Below are 22,292 nucleotides of genomic sequence, written 5' to 3'. Positions count from 1 at the left end.
TTTATTCACCAATCAGCAAGAACAACCCAGGTTGTTCACCAAAAATGGTCCAGCATCTAAACTTACATTCTTGCATTTCAAATAAAGATACCAAGAGAATGAAGACAGTTTGATAATAGGAGTAAATTAGAAAGTTGCTTAAAATGTCATGCTCTATCTGAATCACAAAAGAAAAAATGTGGGTTCAGTGTCCCTTTAACATATAATGCTGTTTACAGTTGTGTCTAGAATTTTTAACCTTTTACGTGGCCAATTGCCCAAACTACTTGTTTCTCTAATTCAGCTGCACTTATATGTAGGTCAAGAGTGGGAGGGCGCTCAGAGAGCTCTGTATACAGTGACTTTATCTCATTTGCCCCTAGTACCTCTTGAGGCACACAACTCAAATGTTTAGTAAAAACAAGATTCCTTCATATTCCTGATCCTGTGCTTGGCTGTCTTTGTATTTCTTGCTGCACATGCACACTAGCTAAAGCAGGCACTGATTCCTACAGCCATATTTCAAGTGTAATAGCCACACCTGGAGGAAGTTGAAGCTGGAATTTTAAAGCTTAAAAAGAGCAGTAATGTATTAGATATTGTAGTCACTGTAGCAAAATGTAGCAAAATGCAACTGGGATTTGTTGATAAGATTAAATTTAATTTATAAGCTAAGGTCAGTCTTTTTTTTTTTTTTTTTAGTTCTTCCTCTCTGACACGCCATTACTTAATGCACAGGTTAAATTTGTATGTGCCATTTACTCAAAAAGAAACCCATTCGTTATAGTTCTAAAAACATTCTAAACTCTTCTTTTGTTATTTTAATACTGTAATTATGATCCCAGACATAAATATTCGGATTCCCTTTTTTTTTTTTTTTTTTTTTTTTTTTTTTTTTTTAACCCTCATAGCAAATTCTGATTGAGAATTGCTTGTTTAGACAGCTAGAGTAGTGTACTATTTAATAATTTGCAATTTAATTATGTGTTTAGTGCATTTTATAAACTATTGTATTTATAATTAGCTTGAATTACAATAAAATGTTTTATTAGTATTTTGACATTAAAGGGACATAAAACCCAATTGTTTTTCTTTCATGATTCAGATAGAACATACAGGTTTAAACAACTTTCCAATTCTGTTATCAAATTTTCTTTTGTTTTCTTGTTATCCTTTGTTGAAAAGCTGGGATGTAAGCTCAAGAGTGTGCACGTGTCTACAGCACTATATAGCAGCAGTTTTGCAACAATGTTATACAGTAGCACTAGATGGCTGCACTATTTCCTGTCATGTAGTGCTTCAGGCATGTGCACGCTACCTACCTAGGTATCCCTTCAACAAAGAACATGCGAGCAAAGCAAATTTGATAATAGAAGTAAATTGGAAACTTTTTTTAAATTGTATTCTCTATCTAAATAATGAAATAAAGTGTTTGAGTTCACTGTCCCTTTAAGGGCTTGTGAATTATTTTGGATACATGCTGATTTAAATATATGCACTAATTCATTAGAATGACATTTTTAAATAACTGTTTTAACCCCTTCAAATGGGTAAACACCTACAGTGTTCTCCACAGAAATCTTTTCCAGCCGGGTGGCACTATGAAGTAGTCGGGTGGGTGCAGTGTAATATTTTTTTAATATTTATATAATTTTCTGCTATCCAAAGCACAAATTAATTGCTTAATTTACCATAAATGTATTTAATTTTATTTTGTGCAATCAAACACATGAACATTTTTAATATTGCCTAATTTTAACTTAATATTGGCTAAAATTTTAGCCAGGTGGTCAGTAAAATCAGTCATGTGGTGCACTGGCTAAAAAAGGTCTTGGGGAGAACACTGCACATAGGGAAAGCCCTGCTGATGTGTTGCAGCTAGTCAGACAGGAATGGAAATTGTACAAACTCGCCAATTGACTTTTTTTTGTTTCCTGTTCTGAAGATGCAAGTTTTGCAAAAAATTAGAGCATTTCATTTTGCATTAGAATGTTCTTTTATCAGCTGGCTGAGCATCATGGGAAATGTAGTTCCAAAACCTATGGAGGGCTAAGTTATAGGATGTCTGCTTTAAAGGCACATTAAACTTTAACAATTCAGCTAGAGTTGCTAGACCATTTTACTTTTAATAAATATGCTTCATTCTTTTACCATCGTTTGTTTAAGTAACAGCAATACACTACTGGGAGGATGCTAAACAAATTTCGGTTAGCCAATGACGAGGCATATATGTACAGTCACAAATTAGCAGTTGACTCCCAGTAGTGCATGGCTGTTCCTGAGGCTACTTAGGTATGCTTTTCATCAAAAAGAAAAAGATAATAGTAGTATAGAGTAAATTGGAAATTTGTTTAAGATTGCATGCACTATCAGGATAATGTTGGCAAAACTATGGGTTAGATGTCACTTTAAATGGTAGAGCTTGTGTTACCATACCCAGGAGAGAGAGAGAGAGCATAATTTAATGTTCTGTTTTGTGTAGTATGTTCCTAAGGCTGATCATGAATCTATGTGCACATCTTCACTCTTTATAGAATAGACTGATTTTTTTCACCTACATTTTAGGTTTAAAGGGACATGAAACCCAAATGCATTCATTCATGATTCAGATAGCACATACAATTTTAAACAGCTTTCCAATTTGCTTCTATATCAAATTTTGTTTTATTCTCTTGGTATGTTTTGTTGAAGGAGCAGCAAAGCACCTGTGAGAGCTAGCTGAACACATCTGGGAAACCAATGACGAGGCATATATGTGCAGCAACCAATCCGCAGCTAGCTCCCAGTAGTGCATAGCTGCTTCTGAGCCTACCTAGGTATGCTTTTCAACAAAAACTACCAATAGAATGAAGCATATTAGATAATAGAAGTAAATTGAAAAGTTGTTTAAAACAGCATGCTCTGAGTCATGAAAGTTTTTTTTAATTTTGACATTACTGTCCCTTTAAGGATATTTGCTTTATCTTCCTTAGTACAATCTAAGTGAGCTAATCTGGCGTTTTTTAAGATACTTTCACATTAAACTGGAATTCGAGAACATGTCAAATATGAATATCATTTTATTAAAAGCTAGGCTGGACAATCAATCGCTTCTGTTGGAAGCACTGGTATCTAATAGCATATAATTATAGTAAAAACACACTTTTGTGTGTGTATGTATATATATAAAAAAAAATTTTTTGGGAAAAAAAGCCCCTTAGAAATATATGTCCCAGTAAGGTCTAATAAATGCTTTTGAAAATAATGTCCCGCAACCAAAGCCTAGAAGGGTTCCTTCAAATAAGAAAATGAATTGGTGAAATTTAACCATGGAAAAACAATTGCAGCACACAAGGTGTTAATCTTTTCCGGTATATTTCAGGTTCTGTTGATAAATTAATCTGTCAGGCTTATATGTCAATTTATTACAAGGTGTTTACTGACCCTTTTAACTATTCATTTAATTAGGACATTTTGTAATATGATTTTTAGAAATTATTTTTTGCCTAGCACCCCCTTGCATTTCTTTTCAGTTATGTGTTTTATCTTCTACTTTGATAGGCTGATGACCGTGATTCTAAGAGAGACTCTTTGGAAGAGGGAGAGTTGAGAGATCACAGAATGGAGATTACCATAAGAAATTCCCCATACAGAAGAGAGGATTCCATGGAAGATAGGTAAAAGCTTACTTTAGGGTTGTGTTTTGGAACTACATTTCCCTCTGGAGGTTTTGGAACTACATTTCCCATGATGCTCAGCCAGCATATCAGCTGGCTGAGCATCATGGGAAATGTAGTTCCAAAACCTCTGGAGGGCCAAGTTTGAGGATCTTTGCTCTAGTAGCTCATTTATAACTGTCCCTAACATAGACCCAGCAGAAGTAACACGTTAACAGGCTTTTAAGCATAGGGAAATCTTGTTTCTTGTTACTTTTTCCTCAAAAATCATTTTATTAAAATGACAACAAACATAAATTGTAAACTACATTTTTATGTGTGTATATATGTGCGTGTATATGTATGTATGTATATATGTATATGTATATATATATATATATATATATATATATATATATATATATATATATATATATATATATTCACACATCGAAACGTTACCATATTAATAAATTACGTTTTGATCCAAACCCAGTGAGTGCAGTCCCTAATTGGAATAGACTGTGAATATAGTTGATCTGGCACCCTGGTTGATGACCCTATTCTGCATTGAGAGAATAAATAAATTAGGGTTGCAGATACTGAGTATTTGCATGAGCACATTTACTCGTGCAAACGCTCCGATACCTCCACTTCCTACCTATACGCCATCTTGTGGCGTTTTTTCAAACTGCATGTTCCCATTTCATTTTAAGCTGGAGTGGAGACTTAACTAAACATTGTTCACTTCTTTTCTTCCAATACAAATTGCTGTTATTTGTATTATTGTAGAAGAGATCACTGTACCTTGTTCAGACAAACCCCTGAAGTACTGGGCAGTTAATAAACTGAGATTTCCAGCTTTGGCTAAAATGGCCCAAAAATATCTTTCTACCCCATGCAGTAGTGCGGAAAGTGAAAGACTGTTCAACTTGGCGTCAAACGTCCTTACTGATAAGAGAAACAGACTTATAGCTGAACATGCAGAGATGCTTCTGTTCCTTAAATAGAACTTGCCACTAACTTTTGAAAAATGATTTTAATTGCTAGATTGCCTGTTATACTGCTAGTTCTCATCTTGCACAATTATGCTCAAAACATACTGTACTCTGAGGAACATCCTTAGCGTATATAATTGCACGAAGAGTGTTCATAGGACAAATTAAGTTAATTTCTATGAACACTCATCCTACAATTATAGGACTAGATTTGGATTACATTTGATTGGTAAGTTTTACCAATGCTCTGTTCACTTTTCTAACTCCATAGACTTTAATGGAGTTGGACGTGTAATGAGAGCATAGGTAAAGCTTACCAGTCAAATGCAATCTAGCCCATAGTGTTCCCTATGTTTAAACAGTGATTTTTTTATTTCTTCTCATTTTCTGCATAAATTGCTACCTGGTGCAAAGTGATAATATATTTTATATTCTAATTTGAAATGAGTAATTTTTTATTTAACATCAAATTATATTGTTGTACTTATGTTCTAAATGTGTTTGCAGTATTTATGAAAAAATTACAAAAAATTAATTTTGTTTTTTGTCTTTAGAGGTGAGGAAGATGACTCCTTGGCTATTAAACCTCCGCAGCAGATTTCTCGAAAAGAAAAATCTCATCACAGGAAAGATGAGAAAAGGAAAGAAAAACACCGGCACCGCAGCCACTCATCTGAAGTACCGGGTGGTATGTGCCACGGATTTGTTGTCCCCTCTTAATTTTTTGCTGTATACTGAAATTTAAAGTGATGGTAAATCCTAGCATTTTTTTAACACTAGGATTTACCAGTGCTACAAATAAATATATTTGCCCAAAGTGTATGCCTCTCTGAGTGTCTCAGGCTGCCCACGGCAGAACGCTACTTTATCAATGAGGTGATGTTGGCTAATAGAGTGCTAGTCATACAGCATAATGACAATTGGGCTGCACGACTATTGGTTAAGAGGCGGAAACGTCACCCAACTAAAATAATAGCTTTCTGTCGTGGGATGCCTGAGGCGCTCATTGCAGCATACGCTGCAAGCAAATAAAGGAACTTTCAGCATGAAGTATTTGTAGCACTGGTAAATCCTAGCATTTCAAAAACGCTAGGATTTACCATAATTTTAAGTAATACAACTCAAAATTGTATTTCCCATAAACCTAATATAGTTAAAATAAAACATTGTAATATCCACTTATCCATTTTTTTTACTTTAAATTGCTTCTGAAAATTGTGCTTTTCCCACATTCCCTAGAGAGACTAGAATTAAAAATTGTTTAATAAACTCCAGTATGGATAATTGTGACACATTAAGAGGGAGAAAAGACTGTAAGATGTCCCTTTTAAAAACAATTTGAGTGAGACGTTATATTCATTTCTAAAAAAAAAAATCACTGTTAGCTCACAAGCACTAATTCATATTACTCTGTTTTCACTTAAGTTCTATATCAGAATTCTGTAACATTAGAAGTGGTGGGTCATGTTATAATTATTAACCATAACTACATAAACAGCAATTTTCTAGCATGAGTTTACAGCACTGTTTATATTGATTTTTAGGAAAACATGCCCGTGGGAAAGAGAAGGAAAGGGAACATGATAGAAGGAAGAGGCACAGAGAAGAGCAAGATAAGGCCCGGCGTGATTGGGAGAGACAAAAAAGGAGAGAAATGGCAAGAGAGCATTCCAGGAGAGAGAGGTGAGGCAAAAGAGAAGTGTCTAGGGGTGTAGAAGTAATGTACAGAAATAACATTTTGTGCAGTGCATATACTTTTCCCATACAGAAGTTATGCCTTTTTCTTTCCAAAGGCAGGGAGAGTCCACAACTTCATTCATTACTGTTGGGAATATCAACACCTGGCCACCAGGAGGAGGCAGACACCCCAGCCAAAGGCTATAAATATCCCTCTCACTTCCCCCTATCCCCCCATTAATTCTTTGCCTTTCGTCACTATAGGAGGATGGCAGAGAAGTGTTAGATTAAAAAATTTAGTCCATTATTGGGTATGTTCCCTTCAAGTGTGGACTGAGGTGTGTGAGTAACCATGTAATCCTCTCGGTGAGAGTTGTGGTGAACACTGGCTCTAGATGTCGCAGGGAACGATCTCTGACTATCTAGACTTAAAGCCATCGCCTCCTTTTGCTCAATTCCATCTCAGACCTCAACAACTATGCATGTTGAGGCAGTGGAACGGAGATCACCTAAACCTGTCTCAACAAATTGTTCTGGACAATCTGATGAGAGACTCTCTCTTGGTGGCTCTGTCAAGAGCACCTGGCCTTAGGCACGTGCTTCTTGAGACCATCCTGGGAGATTGTGACAACGGATGCCAGCTTCTCAGGCTGGGGAGCAGTCTGGGGTCCCAAGAAGGGCTCAGGGGACATAGTCCCGAGAAGAATCGGCTCTTCCAATCAATATTTTGGAGCTTCGGGTGATTTACAATGCTCTAAGGGCATGGCCCCTGCTCTGTTCTGCCCAGTATATCAGCTGCCAATCAGTAAATTTAACTTTGGCGGCTTACATCAACCACCAGGGAGGAACTAGAAGTTCCCTAGCAATGATAAATGTGTCTCGAATTCTTTAATGGGCGGAATCTCACAACTGTCTTCTGTCCTCGGCAGACAATCCTTTCACCCATTGGATTGGGCTCTCCACCCTGAAGTGTTATCAGAGATAACTCTTAGATGGGGTGGGGTCCGGAGATAAACCTCATGGCTTCTCATCTCAATACCAAGCTACCCAGAGATCGGTCGAGATCGAGGGATCCTCAAGCGTAATTGGTAGATGCATTAGCGGTTCCATGTAGGTTCAATCTCATATCTTTTTCCTCCATTGGCCCTTCTTCCTGGAGTAGTGGCTTGCATCAAGCAGGAGCAGGCTCCGGTGATACTAATAGCTCCTTTGTGGCCTCAAAGGACTTGGTTTCCAAACCAAATAAGAGGTTACCTTATCGTGCGGACCTTCTGACTCAGGGTCCTTTCCTACATCAAAATCTTGGTTCTCTGAGACTGACTGCGTGGAAATTGAACGCTTATTCTTATCCAAGAGATGTTTTTCACAATGTATGGCGTACTTACCTTCATTGATGTGAGGAACGCAGTCTTCCATAGCACAAGGTGAAGGTTACCCGAATTCTTTCCTTTCTCCAAGATGGTTTGGAAAAGGGTTTATCTGCCAGTTCTCTGAAGGCTCAGATCTCGTCCCTGTTGGTCTTACTGCACAAGAGATTAGCGGATCTTCCGGACGTGCAGTCTTTTGTTCAGGCTCTGGCTACAATCAGGCCTGTTTTTAAACCTGTTGCTCCTCCTTGGAGCCTCAACCTTGTTCATGTTTTGCAACAGGCTCTGTTTTGAGCCTATGCATTCTGTTGATCTTAAAGGGCCACTGTAAGTAAATATTTTCTATGCATGTTACTAACTAACTACCCCAAATACACTTTTTATCAATAGCATTTCATTAACATATCTCTACCGTATATCAGAAATCTTGTCTGCATATTTAATTGTTTTCCAAACCCACTCTGTGGGTATCCTTCGCTCTGTACCAATCCGTTTACAATACCTAGGTTTCAAAATGGCGCTTTAAACACAAAGTTATTGGTTTAAGTATTTTGAACATGCAGTGCTGAAAATAGTGGGCAGGATAACGTGACATCATCGGCGAATAAAAGATATAACTTTTAGAAGGCTATGAAACTTCGTTTTGGAGAAAATATAGGTCAGTAGGTTTTAATTAATGTTTATTAACTTTAATATGTTAGTTGTTTAGCTTAAAAATTATAACAGAAAGTAATCCTTTAAGCTTCTATCCTGGAAGGTTTTGTTTTTGTTTGCTATTGCCTCAGTTTGCAGAGTCTCTAAGATTTTACGTACTAAGTTAGGTTTTCTACCTAAGGTAGTCACGTATCGCAACATCAATCAGGAAATTGTTCTTTCCCTTTGTCCTAATCCTCCTTCCTCAAAGTTTGTGCCACAATCTGGATGTTGTACGTGCCTTAAAATACTATCTTCAGGCTACTAAGGATTTTAGGCAATCCTCTTCTTTGTTTGTATTATACTCTGGCAAGTGCAGGGGTCAGAAGGCCACTGTGACTTCATTATCTTTCTGGCTGAGAAGTATCCGTTTGGCTTACGAGACGGCTGGACAACAGCCTCCTGAGAGGATAACTGCTCATTCCACTAGAGCAGTTTCTTCTTCCTGGACTTTCAAGAATGAAGCTTCTATGGATTAGATTTGTAAGGCGGCTACCTGGTGCTCTTTACATACTTTTTCGAAGTTCTATAAATTTGATGTCTTTGCTTCTGTGGAGGCAGCTTTTGGGAGAAAAGTGTTACAGGCTGTGGTGCCCTCAAATTAGGGTCCGCCTTTCCTTTTTGCCCTCCCGTTTTATTCATTCATTGTCCTCTAGAGCTTGGGTTTTGGTACTCAACAGTAGCCTTTGGCTAGGGTGTCTTTGCCTCCTCCTGGTGGCCAGGTGTTGATATTCCCAACAGTAATGAAGTCGTGGACTCTCCCTTCCAGGAAAGAAAGGAAAGCATACATTTTTTTTATTTATTTATTTAAAGGGGCATAATACTTCTATGCTAAATCACTTGAAAGTGATGCAGCATAACTTTAAAAAACCTGACAAGAAAATATCACCTGAAATCTCTGTTAAAAAAAAGAAGAAAACAAAAAAGAAAATATTTTACCTCAAAATTTCAGCTGTAATTTACTGTGATCTCAAGAAAATTTCACTAAAATCTCTTGTTTAAAAATATAGATAATCCCTTTATTACTCATTCCCCAGTTTTGCATAACCAACCACAGTTATATTAAAGGGACAGTTTACTTAAAAATATTCTCTCCTTAACTTTGTTCTCAATGATCCACTTTACCTGCTGGAGTGTCTTAAATTGTTTACAAGTATTTCCATTAACCTTATATTGGCATTTGAATTAGTTTAATTAGCCTATGGTATCCCCACCTATTCTAAAAGTTTTTGGCCTCGATGCCAAGCTGTGTTAACACAGCCAGTAGAAGAAATTACCCTCCCAGTGGGTTATAAAAGAGATAAGGTAATAAAATGTTAATTTTCTATTGTTCTCTCCAAGTATTGGTGATTAGTTTATGGACAGATAAAAGATAAAGAAGCATGTATATTTACACAATGTGATAAAGTAATGAGATCTGATTATACATACAAGCTCAACCCATTTTATTAGGTTGTGGCTTCGAAACACAAATCGGCTAATTCATATACACAAAATAAGCCTTAAAAAACAAATTCATACATTTTATTCTCTGCAGCTGGTAAAAAAAGTAATTTTAAACAGATTAAGGGAAAAACAATTTTATAGTACTGTCCTTTTAATATACCTTCTATCTAAGCCTCTTCAGACTGCCCCATTATTTCAGAACTTTTGACAGACTTGTATTTTAGCCAGTCATTGCTGACCCCTAAATAACTCCACTGGAGTAAGCACAATGGTATATATATGGCACACATGGACTAGCACTTTTTAGCTGTAAAAAACTAGATGTCAAAGCTGTAAAAATGCTCTAAGATAAGAAGTTGCCTTCAATGACATAGAAATTGGCATATGAGCCTGAGGTTTAGCTTTCAACAAAGAATACCATGAGAACAAAACAAATTTGATGATAAAAGTAAATTGAAGGTTGTTTAAAATTGCATGCCCAATCTGAATCATGTCATGGAAGTTTAATTTCTTTCCTAACATATGGTGAGTCCACAGCTTGAGTAATTATATAGCCATATTCCACATCATTCCTTGCAGTCGGGTAGTGGCTTTAAATCAGTTAGGAACATGTAAAGAGGTACTTACTGCGTTTTCCTAACAATTGCTGCCCTAGTTTAGAAAGCCAGAGTTGGCTACTCTGTTCTTTCTTTTTCAAAGGTCTCTGTGAAGAACTGTGTCTTCTCATAACTTGTAACTGTCTACATGCAGGACAGCGGAGCAGGTAAGTGCTTTTTCTTCCAGTTGGAGAGAGCATACACTTATCAAATTAAAAGACACTGCTTTTTTATTGGAACATGGATAATCCTGTTGTATGGGTTACACTGGGGCATGAAGCAGGATTGGAACATGTGAGACTAACATTTAAACTCTCTTAAAAAGAAAGGGTAAAATGTTTTTATTAGGCTTCATTTTCTGACACATATTTACTTGATAAAACAATACAAGTTTAAACTGAAAGTAAGGCTAGATTTTCTATTTCAGCAGCTTATTCGTTTCCCCTTTGCTTTAAAATAAAACGATACAACATTTTAAACTGTCAGGTTTGAAAAAAATGATATTTCTGGTACTCAGTGTACCAGGAAGCTATTTTTAGTGCACCTCTGTGTAGCAGCAGTAATTTGAGCTTGGCAGTTGCGGTCACATGAACGGCTTTACTTCATAAGTTTATTTGATGTTTATTAAAAGTTTTTTTCTTAACTTTTCTCACATAATTTTATCTGGGGATTTATCCTACTTTGGGATTACATTTAAAGTGTATTTTTCCTTGGCTTATTTTAATTGAATATTAAAATCTTTGAAATGTATGTGTACAAGTGTATTTACTGTTTCGCAACATGTCTGATATGGAGCAAGAGCCTGCTCTCATGAATTCATGCTAACGTTTAGATGCACAAATTGCAGCTCCTATGCAATTTTGTTCTTCATACGTCAAGAAAACCTTGCAAAATAAAGGTAACATTTTTGAGCCTAATCTCTCTCAGGATGACCTCAGCTTTATCCTGCTACGTCCCAAGCCTCAATTGGCATCACATGCAGTTCCCTGCAGTTCCTCTATAACTCCTAGTGGAGTTTATTTAAAACCAGAAATTGCTGCCCTGGTATCTTCAGCGGTATCTACGGCATTAGCTGCCATTCCCAGATTACAGGGAAAACGCAAGAGAAAATCTAGAAATTCATAAAGTAAGGTGCCTGTCCTCAGTCCTGCTTCCCAAGTTGCCCTTTCTCATAAGTCTGATGAGGAAGATACAGCAGGACTTTCTGAGGGTAAAATCTCAGAATCGGACAGTATAATACCTTCTTCTGAGACTGAGGTGGTATCCTTCAGATTTAAGCTTGAACACCTTTGTGTATTGTTAAAGGAGGTTTTAGCTACTTTAGATGAGTCCGATACCCCTGGCGTTGTCACTCCTAAGAAATCTAGTAAAGTTAATAGTTTCTTTGATAAACCTTCAACTTAGGAGGTTTTTCCTATGCCGGACCGTGCTAGGGAGATTCTCACAGGAGTGGGAGAAACCAGGGGTGTCCTCATTCCTATTGAGGAAAGCTGCTCTTTTTAGGATCCAATGGACAAGAAGCTAGAGGCTTATTTGAAAAAGATTTATGTTCATCAAGGTCTCCAATGGCAACCTGCGGTATGTTTTGCCACCGTGACTAGTGCGGCATCTTATTGGTTTGACGCCTTGTCTGATTCAAGTAGAGACTTCCTTGTTTGAAATTGACAAAATAGGTTTAAAGCTCTTAAATTGGCCAATTCCTTTATTGCAGATGCCATTTTACAGGTTGTTAGACTAGGAGCTAAAACTTCTAGTTTCGCTGTCTTAGTCCGCAGGGCGTTATGTTTGCGATCATGGTCTGCAGACGTTTACTCTAAAGTCAAGCTTCTGGCAATTTCTTACAAGGGCAAAACCTTGTTTGGACACGGTTTGGCAGAAATTCTCTCAATTACGTGTGGGAAAGGGTCTTTTCTACCCCAAGATAAGAATATGCCTAAAGGACCTCAGAGTAATTTTTGTTCCTTTCGTAACTTCAGAGGAAAGCTTCCCTAAGTCTTCTTGGAAACCCAATCGGTCTTGAAATAAGGGGAAACAATCAAAGAAACCTGCAGTTGATTCCAAATCAGCATGAAGGGTTTGCACCCGATCCGGGATCGGATCAGGTGGGGGGGGGCAGACTTTCTCAGTTCTCACAAGCCTGGATATGAGATGTCCCAGATCCCTGGACTGTGGACATAGTATCCCAGTGTTACAAGTTGGAATTCAAGACTTTTCCTCCCAGATGCAGATTCATTCTCTCAAGATTATCTGCAGACCAGATAAAAAGGCGTTCTTGAAATGTATACATCTCTCCTCCCTGGGAGTGATAGTTCCAGTGCAGGAACAGGGTCTCGGTTCTACTCCAACCTATTTGTGGTTCCCAAAAAAGAGGGAACTTTCCTTCCCATTCTAGACTTGAAGTGTCTAAACAAGTTTCTCAAAGTTCCATCCTTCAAGATGGAGACTATACGCTCCATTCTTCCTTTAGTACAAGAGGGTCAGTTCATGACAACCATAGACCTATGGGATTGCATATCTTCATGTTCCTATTCACAGGGACCATCACTGATTCCTGAGCTTTACCTTTCTGGATAAACATTTCCAGTTTGTAGCCCTTCCATTTGGTCTAGCCATGGCTCCCAGAATTTTTTCAAAGGTTCTGGGGGCTCTTTTGGCAGTGATCCGTTCTTGTGCAATTGCTGTGGCACTCTACATGGACGACATATTGGTTCAGGCGCCATCTTTCAACAATAAAAATCTGAGAGATATTGTTTTCTTTTCTTTGTTCCCACGGATGGAATGTGAATCTGGAAAAAAGCAACCTTTCCCCTGCTACAAGAGTAGTGTTCTTAGGGACCATAATAGATTCTCTATTGATGAAGATTTTTCTGACAGAGGTCAGGAAAAACAAACTTATTTCTTCTTGCATCTCTCTTCAGGCTACTGCTCATCCTTCAATGTATTGAGGTAATCAGTCTGATGGTGGCTTGCATGGACATCATTCCTTTTGCTTGATTCTATTTGAGAGCTCTCCAGTTGTGCATGCTCAGACAATGGAATGGTGACCATGCAGATCTCAGAGAATAGTTAGATCAGTCGTCAAGGGATTCTCTCTGTGAATTTCTCGGGAACATCTGTCTCGGGGCACATGCTTTCGGAGACCTTCCTGGGTGATCGTGACCACGGACGCCAGCCTGCTGGGCTAGAGAGCAGTCTGGAAGCAGTCTAAAAGCTCAGGGCCTTTGGACTCGGGAAGAGTCTGCTCTTTCCATAAATATCTTGAAGTTGAGGGCGATTTTACAATGCTCTATTGGCTTGGCCTCAGTTGTCTTTAGCCCAGTTTATCGAGTTCCATTCAGACAACATAACCTCTGTGACTTACATTAAAAACCAGGAAGGGACTCTGAGTTCATTAGCCAATATTGGAGGTTACTCAGATTCTTCAGTGGGCAGAGACCCACAATTGCACCCACAATTGCAATTTTCTGTCTATTTTTCTACCCTGCCTTGCCTCTGTCGTTTTTTGTACCTTTTTGCTCTTGCCTGTACAGCGGTTGTAGCTGTTTATTTTTTATGGCTTTTCAAATAAAGACTTATCGTTTTTAAGTTACCCATAGCAGTGCCTGCATCTTTTTCTTTTTCCTTCACCCACAATTGCTGTCTATCTGCCATCCACATTCCAGGAGTAGACAACTGGCAAGCGGATTTTCTGAGCAGACAGACTTTTCCTCCCGGGTAGTGGGAACTCCATCCGGAGGTGTTTTCCAGCTTAGTCCTCAAATGGGGGGTGCCGGAGTTAGATCTGATGGCGCCCCGTCTGAACGCCAAGCTTCCAAGGTACGGTTCAAGGTCAAGAGATTCGCAGGCCGTTCTGATAGATGATCTGGCGGTTCCTTGGATTTTAAGGTTGGCATATCTGTTTCCTCAATTTGCTCTCCTTCCATGAGTCATTGCTCGTATCAAACAGGAGAGGGCGTTGGTAATTCTAATAGCCCCTGCGTGGCCTTGCAGGATCTGGTTTGCAGACCTAGTGGAGATGTCGTATCTCCCTCCTTGGAGACTACCTCTGGGGAAGGACCTCCTGATTCAGGGTCCCTTCCTTCATCCAAATCTCATTTCTCTGAAGCTGACTGCTTGGAGATTAAACGCTTTATTCTGTCTAAGTGTGGTTTTTTTTGAGTCATTCATTGAGACCATGATTCAGGCTCGCAAGCCTGTTACTAGAAAGATTTACCATAAGATATGGCGTAAATATCTTTATTGGTGTGAATCCAAGGGCTACTCCTTGGAGTAGAATTAGAATTCCTAGACTTTTATCTTTTCTGCAGGAAGGCCTGGAGAAGGGATTGTCAGTCAGTACCATGAAGGGTCAGATTTCTGCTTTATCAGTTTTACTACTTAAATGTTTGGCAGATGTGCAATCTTTTTGTCAGTCCTTGGTCAAAATCAGGCCTGTCTTTAAGTCGGTTGCTCCTCCTTGGAGCCTTAACCTTGTTCTTAAAGTTTTACAGCTGGCTACGTTTGATCCGTTGCATTCCATAGACAAGTTGTTATTTTGGAAGGTTTTGTTTCTTGTTATCTCTTCTGCTCAAAGAGTTTTGGAACTCTCAGCTCTGTAGTGTGATTCCCCTTATCATCTTTTTCATGCCGATAAGGCGGTTCTTCGTACTGTTTTTCTAATAGAAATATAAATCGGCAAATTGTTGTTCCCTCTCTGTGTTCTCCTCCCTTTCCCCTTTCTGTTTCCTCCTTCCTTTCCTCTCTCTGTGTCCCTCTCCCGTTTGTTACACAATTTGGATGTTGTACATGCTCTTAAATTCTACTTACAAGCGATTAAGGATTTTCGCCAGTCCTCTGCCCTCGTCTGTTTCTCTGGGAAATGTAAAGGTCAGAAAGCTACTGCTACTACTTTTTCTTTTTGGTTACAAAGTATAATTCGTTTGGCTTATGAGACTGCTGGACAGCAGCCTACTGAGAGAATTACGGCTCATTCCACAAGAGCTGTTTTCTCTTCTTGGATTTTTAAAAATGAAGCTTCCGGAGGCAGAGCCAGCACTCGAGCCAAACAGTCGCAACATCACTGTGCTCCGACTCTAAATTTACTAAAAAGCCTAAAAATCAGTCTTTTTTTTTTTTTTTTGTAAGGAGTAAAATGGATATCCACATCACCTCTAACTATAGTAAGCTCTGGTGGACTTTTCTCTTTATTTTTGGGGCCGAATATTTTCCACGGCCGTTGCACGCTGGCGGTCGCGGCCTACCCGCCACTGTAGATCCTCCTAATACAGGTTCCTGAAAGGATTCCCTTATTTGCCTCTTCTGTGTATCAATGTGGGGCAGTAACGCGGCGGAGCACCAGAACACTAGGACCCAGCATATGAGGCCTTCCACAGCGGGAACGCAAGCCTCGCCCACATCCGATCAGCAACACAGAGGTATTGCGTACTTGGATACCCCTTCTCTTATCCTTTCAGGTGGTTATTTCCTGCGATCGCACAGGATTTGCAGCACCGAAGAACTTTTGGTGAAATAACCCAGACGCTAAGACAACATTAATATAAGATGCAGGTATGGTTTCCCCACGAAATTGTTCATTTCCAGGGATGATCACACTTATGTCATCTCCGACATTTCTCAGGGACTAAATATGCTGCAGTCCTGGAACCTGCAACCCCAAGTCAGAACAACACCAAGCTCAAACATGAAGAGAATGGAATCTTCTAGTCACCCACGGACTCTGGATCACACCCTACATTCACCCACCACAACTGGAATACCTCGCACATCGGATAGTCCTTTGCGTGCTGGAGCTCATAGTTGCGAACCTGAACCCCAACAGAGAAGACACGACCTGGACTGTGCTTAGCTGTACTTTGTCCTGGACCTTGCACCATTTACTAGGACCTGTGCTTGCCCTTTCAGTAGGGTGGAAGGACTGAAGAAGATCTTCTTACGATAAGTATTTGTACCTATGTTGGTTTAATTCTATTTACATTTCTTTCTCATTTAGGTTACCAGAAATTGAAAATGTTTGTATATAACATGTAGTGTCCTTCTTCAAAAATGTTGTTAACTTTTTGATTGGAACCTATATTAACAACTTGAGACTTCTGCTCATCCATTTAAAAGGTGGGAACGAATGAGGTTTTTTCCACAATGCCGACTAGAGACTATAAACCTGTTTGTAAATTTTTCTGTTTGCCTCTGGGAAATTGTTTCTGTATATTATTTACAATGTTTAACAATTCTCTTTAGAGATATCTAAACAAGTGTTCTTCACCTGAAATTACTTTGTTTACTATCCCAATTGATAGGCAGTATCCAATGACATACACTCTGCATGGGAGCATGATAAAAATAGTGCCTCATTTAATGCCCCACCGCCAGTTTAGGCACCCGTATATGTAATGACCATCTGACTTCTATTGGCTCTTCAAGTTTTGTAGGGTCAGGTCTTAATGCACATGTAGTCAATCTCATACTATAGGTCTGAAACATCTCCGCTTTTCTAGACTCACACCCCTCCTATACTCCTATAGATATACTCCCACATCTTATATTTTAATGTATGCAGAGCTCTAGTAATAATAGTTAGATATATTTCTCGAGCTTTTTTATGTGTTCCACATATCATTTAAATACTGACTAGATGTTTTATATGTTTTTGTTATGCACTTTAATTCAGTTCTCTTAAAGTGAAAGTAAATCCTAGCATTTTACAAACGCTAGGATTGACTATTGAATCAAACAAAGGGGACTTTCATTCATGAAGTATAAGATACTTCATGTAGAAAGCTCCTTTATTTGTTTCAATCGATCACCGTTTTTAGCTGCTACAGCAGCCCACGGCTAAAAAATTTTTTTGCTAAGAGGTGACGTTTTCACCTCTTAGCCAATAGCCGTGCGGTAAATCCGGTTTCCATGGGCGCCAAGCCAGATTTACTGCACAAAACGTCACACTTCGAAACCTCATGATAGAGCATAAACTAACATTAAACTCACAGCTTCTTCCGTGCATAGCCTCTACTTAAAAAAACACCTCCAATTAATTGAAAACCAAAAAAGTCCAAGAACGTCTATGAGAATGCAAACGCACCCTTTTATCTTAAGGGGAACAAGCCACATTATTTATTAGCCAGAAAGCTAAGGTATCGGTCTGCTCGGGCCCGGATCCTCCACCTTTTAAAAATGGGAAATCAATCATAACAAACCCAAATAAGGTAATTTCTATCATCTTAATCTCCCCAGGCTTACACAGGATCAAATAGATAGCGTAAATTCCCCCTTTACCCTAGAGGAAGTTTCTGCTTCCATATCTAAATTGAAACCTTGAAAAGCACCAGACCCAGACAGGTACACAGATACATGCTATAAAATCTTTGCTGGTCAGGTGGCCCCCCTCCTGTTGCAAGTGTTCAATGTGGCGGGGCTACAAGGCGTTTTCCCTGGGGAGTTTCTTCAAGCAACGATAGTTACCCTACCCAAGCCGGGTAAAACTCCCGACATATGTGCAAAGTTTAGGCCTATTTCTTTATTAAACCTTGGCACTAAAATGTATGCCAAGATCCTGGCACATTGCCTCAACACTTTAATCCCACATTTAATTAACTCCGATCAGGTTGGTTTTACATTAGGCAGAGAGGGACCTGATAACACCAGGAGGTTGCTCAACATATTCCTGGAGGCCAGTATACTCGGCCAACCCTGTGTCACTTTGTCACTTGACGCTGAAAAAGCTTTTGACAGAGTCGACTGGCTATATCTACAGGAAACATTATTGAAATTTGGTTTTCCCTGAAACATTTTGTTCCATGGTTATGGCCCTATACTCGTCCCCTTCGGCAAAAGTATGTTGTTTGGGCTTTTGCTCCCCTAGGTTTAAGATAACCAACGGCAACCGTCAAGGATGTCCTCTCTCCCTGCTGCTTTTCACACTTGCAATGGAACCACTTGCAGAAGCCATTAGAATATCTCCCATGATACAGGGAGTCTGCCTCGGTGGCACCTTGCAAAAGGTGGCATTGTTTGCGGATGACCTTACTATTTTTACTTAAAACCCTACCTCCTCACTACCAGCCCTGTTCTCACTGCTAGATGAGTTTGCTAAAATTAGCTTTTATAAACAAAATTTCACTAAAACAATAGCTTATGCTTTAAGTATTGCAGATGATCTGACCTGAGAAAACGGTTTCAGTTCCAATGGTCCACTGAAAAAATCTGTCACCTTGGGGTTTACTTATCACATGACATCCCAACAACAGTATCTTGTAACTTCACTGTTGCAAAAATTTAAAGATCTCACAAACAGTTGGAACTCACCATGTCTTTCATAGTGGGGTAGAATAGCTGCAGTTAAAATGAGCCTGTTACCCAAATTTTTTCTGTTGCTTGCTGATCCCTATCTCAAAACCATTAATTGTACAATTTCAGCAAGTCTGCAATTCCTTTATTTGGAATGGGAAGAGACCCAGGATGGCCTTGAGATTATTGCGTAACCCAGTGCTGGCTGTGGGAGCCGCTATACCTAACCTTATCGCGTATCGTGAGGCAGCTAGATTGGCGCATGTTTTGGCCAGGCTCGAACAGGCATCAATCACTTCTAAGATAAATCTTCATGACCTCATCTGGATACTTAAACATATGAGAAAAACACACCTATCTGAGAATTTTATAGTTAACTCCAATTTAAAATTTTGGGACAAGATCCGTCATAAGAGTAGTCTCACCCCACCCCTCAACGGTTCATTTGGATCACAGGACTTTTAACAGCACTGACTGATTTGCACACAGACTTATGGACAGAGGCAGGGAATTTCTTTTTCTGACCTCTTCATTGACGGCTCCATCCTCCCCATGACCATCTTCCAAACTAAGTTCCCTCACTCACCTTTACTACACTTTGATTTTCTAAGACTGAAAAGTTTCCTAAGATCCTTTGGCTTTCTGGATGGGCCTTTGAGACAGGTAACCAACTGGGAAAAGAGATGGGCCATAGGTAAACGAATCCCAAAGATATTTTCCCTATCATACGTGGATATCCTTGGATCTCCCACTTTCTGACTTTCTGCAAAACACTATATATTAAACAGTGGGAACGATCATTAAGGTTCGATGTTAATTAACTATTTTGGTCTACAGCAGTCCTACTTACAAAAACTGTGTTACATAGTGTTTCTTATTTAGAGTTGAATTTTAAGATTCTCACCCAGTGGCATCTGACTCCTCAGAGGCTCTTTCAGATTTCTCATATTCACTCCCTGCTGTGCTAGAGAGGTTGTGGGAAAATAGGTTCCCCTTCACATATGTGGTGGGATTGCCCAAAAATTCAATGTATATGGGCTAGAACCTTCTTGTGCAGTCAACAGATTGGTATTGTCAGAAACAGAAACCCCCAAATGGGACTCTTTCAATTGTTCCCTAAAAACATCCCATCTTATATCCTTAACTTATGTGTATATTTGTTTATGGCAGTTAAATTGTCTAGAGCTTTGCGCCGTCCTAAGGGCCCTAGGTGGAACCAAGTCCTAAAAATAAAGGCACATATTGAAATTATGGAAAGCCCTATATTTGCTGCTCATAACAAAATTGATATACATTGTATGAGTTGGGAGTTATGGAGGCATCATCAGAAGGATCACCCATGTTAATTTGCCCTAAGTTAGATAAACAATAGCCTGTAACACGTTAATCCGAATATGACTAAAACATGGCTTTAGCGCCCTAGTAAACAAGTCTAATCAATCTCTGTATGTGGTGGTGAGAGCTCTAGTGAATTACATCTCCCCTCTGCACACACACACACCCCTTCCCCCTCCTTTTTTTCTCTCTTCCCTCCCTCTTTTTCCCTCCTCCTCCTCTTTCCTTCCCATTCTTACCCACAAAGCGTAAATGATTTGATAGAGAGTATTTATTCACTCCCAAACCTAGTACAGCACAATATTTTGGAGGTACTGTTGGATAAATCTTTATCATATTGAACAACTAACAAAAACCTACTATGACTAAATCATCCTACTCTTCTCGTCCTGTCTCTAACTTGCTGAAAAACACCTAATGTTTAAAATATCAATAAACATTTTATTGTTAAAAACTTTTATTTTCATGATATTGCACTGCTAATTCTTGCTATTCGTTTGTAAGAATTGTACGGATTTTCTTCCGTTTTTTGCTTTCTGTTTTTTTTATTTTTTATTATGTTTGTGTTATAATAGAAAATGCAAAAACTTAATAAAAATTATTTAAAAAAAGAAAAAATGGGGCTTCCGGTGGGAGGAGCGGCAGAGAGCACACACGCACGCTCTGAGCTCTGTCAAGGGAGCAGTGAGACACTTTTTCCCTAGCACTGATCTCCAGTTGGCCGGGAAAGCAACCAGCTTAAGAAGGGCCTATCGGCTTAAAGGTGCTCAGAAGCCCCGACAACGCCACCATTGGTCGGGCGGCGCAGACCGCAACCCAACAGCGCTAACTCCAACCAGAGGGGAAGCTAAGTGGCAGAAAATGCTGACAAGGGGAATATGATCCCATAAAGGCAAGTCTGAAAGTAAGCAAGCGGAGGTTACGCAGACAAGCAGCGGCGATCTTCAATATAGTGGCCACCGGACCGTACGGGAGCTGTCCTGGGCGAGACGGTGACGACGGAAGTGCATCAGTGATGCGGCCTGCCAAAGCTGACGCTAATACTCACAAGCCTGCACAGGAAATCACAAGTATTCTGCATTTCTGGCCGTAAAAAGCCAAACTATTACATCTGCCTATAAGCTACCCCATGTTGTGAAGGATAAATACTCTGGGTATAAGAAATATTTGTAGAAATCCATAAAGAGCCTGGACACTATCTGATATGGTACAATATATACCTTTTTTTTTTTTGTCCTTGGTTCAGCATAAAACCTGATAATACAGTGGTAGTCTTGAGTGAAAAGCTCGAACTTTGCCCAATCACGGAAACTCAGAGACTTTGCTCACAATATTGACAAGAAATACTTAATAGATGACTCATGTTTCTGTTTATGGATCATATTTTGCTGGGTCAAAAATAAATGATAGCATTACTTGTACCTGAAGAGGGAACAGAATTGTCCTGGGAGATCGCTTAAAGAGTCGTAATTAAAAAGAATCAGTCTCTCTCCTTGAAGGGACTCTTACTAAATAGATACAAAAGCAGTAACTTTGCTCAACCTTATTTTTGTTTTTTTCTGTTTTTCCTTTTCTTTTGTATGGTGTTAATACTGGAGTAGATCCATAAGTGTTACAGCTTAGAACACAGTGTACTATTGAACCTGATTAAATGACCAGTCAACACAGTAGATTTGCATAATCAACAAATGCAAGATAACAAGACAATGCAATAGCACTTAGTCTGAACTTCAAATGAGTAGTAGATTTTTTTTCTGACAATTTTAAAAGTTATCTATTTCCACTCCTGCTGTACCATGTGACAGCCATCAGCCATTCACAAATGCATACACACTTATTCTTGCACATGCTCAGTAGGAGCTGGCGACTCAAAAAGTTTAAATATAAAAAGACTGCGCACATTTTGTTAATGGAAGTAAATTGGAAAGTTGTTTAAAATGGCATGCTCTATCTGAATAATAAAAGTTTAATTTTGATTGTCCCTTTAAAAAGGAAATGTTGTATAATAAGATTATAAATAAAAAAAAAACTAACAAAATAGGTTAAAATATACACTCTGGTGTACTCCAGGTACAAATAAACCAAAGGGGTGACTATATCAGTAATATGGTATGGCCTGTTTCTAGGTAAGTGTCACCACATTAGGTTATAAACATAAATTGGAGTAACTAGCAGTAGTAATAATTAAGTATTCTACTGTCTAAAATCGTGGGGGCATAGTTCAAACTCTGAGTACTACGTGCACTATAGTACCAAGATAGAGAAATAGGTCGTGTTCAATAATGA

At 38.9% G+C, this 22,292-nt stretch overlaps 1 protein-coding gene across 8 annotated transcripts in view; it reads left to right on the top strand.

Moving 5' to 3' along the window:
• LOC128638537 (cyclin-dependent kinase 11B) overlaps positions 1–22,292 on the top strand; it is a 120,378-nt gene that overhangs the window by 4,817 nt on the left and 93,269 nt on the right. For all 8 annotated transcript variants that reach the window (XM_053690554.1, XM_053690549.1, XM_053690555.1 and 5 more), the window contains exons 3-5: positions 3,520–3,635; positions 5,167–5,300; positions 6,157–6,295. In XM_053690554.1, the coding sequence (XP_053546529.1) occupies positions 3,520–3,635; positions 5,167–5,300; positions 6,157–6,295 (389 nt within the window). The remainder of the gene's footprint in view (positions 1–3,519; positions 3,636–5,166; positions 5,301–6,156; positions 6,296–22,292) is intronic.

Source organism: Bombina bombina, chromosome 8 (assembly GCF_027579735.1).
Source record: "Bombina bombina isolate aBomBom1 chromosome 8, aBomBom1.pri, whole genome shotgun sequence".
In the NCBI taxonomy this organism is placed as follows: Eukaryota; Metazoa; Chordata; class Amphibia; order Anura; family Bombinatoridae; genus Bombina; species Bombina bombina.
The sequence above is the reverse complement of the archived record's forward strand: the minus strand, read 5'-3'. Positions and strand labels throughout refer to the sequence as shown.